Below are 2,770 nucleotides of genomic sequence, written 5' to 3' on the forward strand. Positions count from 1 at the left end.
TCTTAATTTTAATAATGTATTAGCAAATCTTGAAATTAATATTAAGATTAATAAGTATTTTCATTGTTAGTTCTAGTTAACTATTGTTAACAAATGGAACATTATAAAGTGTATAATCCTATCCTATTATTAATCCTTTTATTTCTTTGTGAACATTGTGTTGGTTTTTGTTTTGTTTTTGTGGCCATTAAGCTTCCTAAAAACTATGCCATTGGTCCAGTTTCACATCTGCTCCTTGGGATGTGAGTACAGTTTTATGACAAAAAATATGTTCATACAGTTTGTGATTCAAAACTAAATAGCAAAAATGACAACAGAATTGAGACGTTTGGTTGATTTCTGGTGAATCATTTCTCTCAAATGGTACATTTCAATGAATCAGTTCACTGATAAACATGTTTACTCAAGTATTTTAGATACATTTATGCTTTACACATAGATAAATATTGATGTTTATTACATTTTTTATATATCATAGCATTTAAAAATAAACACGCATTGTGTTTTGCAGATTTAAAATGCAGATTTGCTTCTTGCATACTAGTGGATTCTCAGTTATGGTACCTCTAAATCATTTAAAATCTTTACAAAACAAACATAAATGCCCATGAAATAAAATGTGATGAAACTGCATATAGATGCACACAAAGTTTTCCCAACTGGTGAATACATCAAAAATGGTCACAAGAGTGACAAAATAAGTAAATCAGGACGCCAGCAGCCTTAGTTTAATCTGTGTGTTTGGGACACTATGAAGTGCATGTTTGTTGTTGGTCTGTTTGTGTGACACTAACCATCTGCGCTCCCACATTGGAGTTGACTGTTCCTAGTGTGATCTTGGTGGCTGGGCTGTAGCTGGATGGCGTTACCAGGGAAATGTTGCCTGCAAACACAAACACAGTCAAGCTGAAGTTCACAAATAAGAGCTGAGAGCTCCTGAGAGGAAAACACATTACACAGACCAGCAGAGGCCTGAATGGATCACAGAATTGACAGAATGGAAATGAATTAGTTCTCTCAAGCAGAGTAAGTTTTACAGCCTGTTTGCAAAGCATAAATGCCACTCACATTACTTGGATGTAGTGATGTAATGTTGTGCTTTTTCAACGGATCATTGAGGGGAAAAAAATAAAAAATTCTGCCAATTCAGCAGCATCAGTCCTGGAAAATGACTATTTACTGGTGAATCATGCTGGTCAATAATTTAAAAGGCTAAAAACTGAATAAATCACATTCTGATGAAGTTGCGTAAAGTTGCATGTTCTGCTTCTCAAACTCTTTTTATGACGAGACACATGTTTTCAAACTCTATGGGGCAAGTTGTCACAAGTGAAACCTGTCATCAATCAGTCCATTACAGGCTTTGCAGTAAAAAGTAAAACAATTATGACATGCAAAAGAAATCAAACTGCTAAACCGAAGCACTGTTCAGTGTATCAAACTGAACTGAACTGCTCTGAATTGACAAAAAATGCTTTTAAATCTGAACAGACTTAAAAGCCATTTCCTCTGCAGTGCATGTGGGAGTGATTGATTTCCCACTGCTTTCAGTCAGATTCAAAAATGGGTGGCCTTAAAAACATATCTGGACACTTTAAATAATAAATCATGTTGATTCAGATAATAAAGCTGTCAAACTAAGTGGCATTGCATTTTAAAATAAATAGTATAAGGACACATTTCAAGCAAAACTTTTCACAAAATGGTTTGTCAAACTTTAGTGGAGCATGTTCATAGTTAACCCTGTAAAGCCTGACATATGAAATAAAAGTTTTTTATTATTTATTTATTTTTAAATGGAAGAGTTTACTGAACCTAAGTTTTCAAATGTGTTTTTGTTGAGTATCATTTGAAACATCAGGCTGTTATGGCTCATATTTCATATGGAGATCAAACTCAGGTTCATTCAGAGGCCCAGACTGAACAAATATATCAAATTTGGTGCAGCTACTTATATTTATATGGCTAAAAAGTAAGATAAAATTCTGATAGCTTGTAATGAAAATAAATGAGATGTTTTATAACAGTATAACAGACCACTTACATAAAATACATAAACATACATATCTTAGTCTTAGTATAATGTCTTAGTAAGATGATATTTTAGTGCTCAGTTTTATGATTGAAGCTTTGTAGTTTTTACTGTACACTGATGTTCTTCAAAAATCTGGTGAAAATATTTGATAATCGCATGATTTTTCTAAAAAAATTTTAAAAAGTCTGGATAATCAAATAAACCCTTCAATACAGTAAATGTTCATCTTGAAATATTACTAACAATATCAAAGTTACTCTTACATTTACTTTATAAAAATCAGCAAAGATTTCACAGCGAAAAGACATGTGAAGCACGACCTGAAGACGTCTTCACTATTGTACTAAAAGGCCTTTTACTTGCTTAAAGGGTTAGTTCACCCAAAAATGAAAATTAGGCTGCGTTTTACTCACCCCCGAGGCATCCTAGGTGTATATGACTTTCTTCTTTCAGACGAATCCAGTCAGAGTTATATTAAAAATTGTCTTTGATCTTTCAAGCTGTTTAATGCCACGGGTCAGCGGGTGTTGCATTGCTTCAGTCCAAAAGAACTTAAATTAAAAGCGCCCATCCATAAAAAAAAGTGCCTCACACGGCTCCGAGGGGTGAACAAAGGCTTTCTGTAGTGAATCGATGCGTTTTTGTAAGAAAAATAACCATATTTAAAACGTAATAATCACTTGAATCTAGCTTGCGCTCACACTGTTGTAAACAGAAGCAGCTCCGGGCGGATGA

General features: G+C 33.8%; 1 protein-coding gene across 4 annotated transcripts in view; it reads right to left on the reverse strand.

Moving 5' to 3' along the window:
• The window catches only part of LOC107720963 (transcription factor Dp-2-like), a 68,380-nt gene that overhangs the window by 30,178 nt on the left and 35,432 nt on the right, over nt 1-2,770 (reverse strand). For all 4 annotated transcript variants that reach the window (XM_016528799.1, XM_016528801.1, XM_016528800.1 and 1 more), the window contains one exon: nt 795-883. In XM_016528799.1, coding sequence (XP_016384285.1) covers nt 795-883 — 89 coding nt within the window. The remainder of the gene's footprint in view (nt 1-794; nt 884-2,770) is intronic.

The sequence above is a fragment of the Sinocyclocheilus rhinocerous genome, unplaced genomic scaffold, assembly GCF_001515625.1.
Source record: "Sinocyclocheilus rhinocerous isolate Xijiao unplaced genomic scaffold, SAMN03320098_v1.1 scaffold2256, whole genome shotgun sequence".
Lineage (NCBI taxonomy): Eukaryota > Metazoa > Chordata > Actinopteri > Cypriniformes > Cyprinidae > Sinocyclocheilus > Sinocyclocheilus rhinocerous.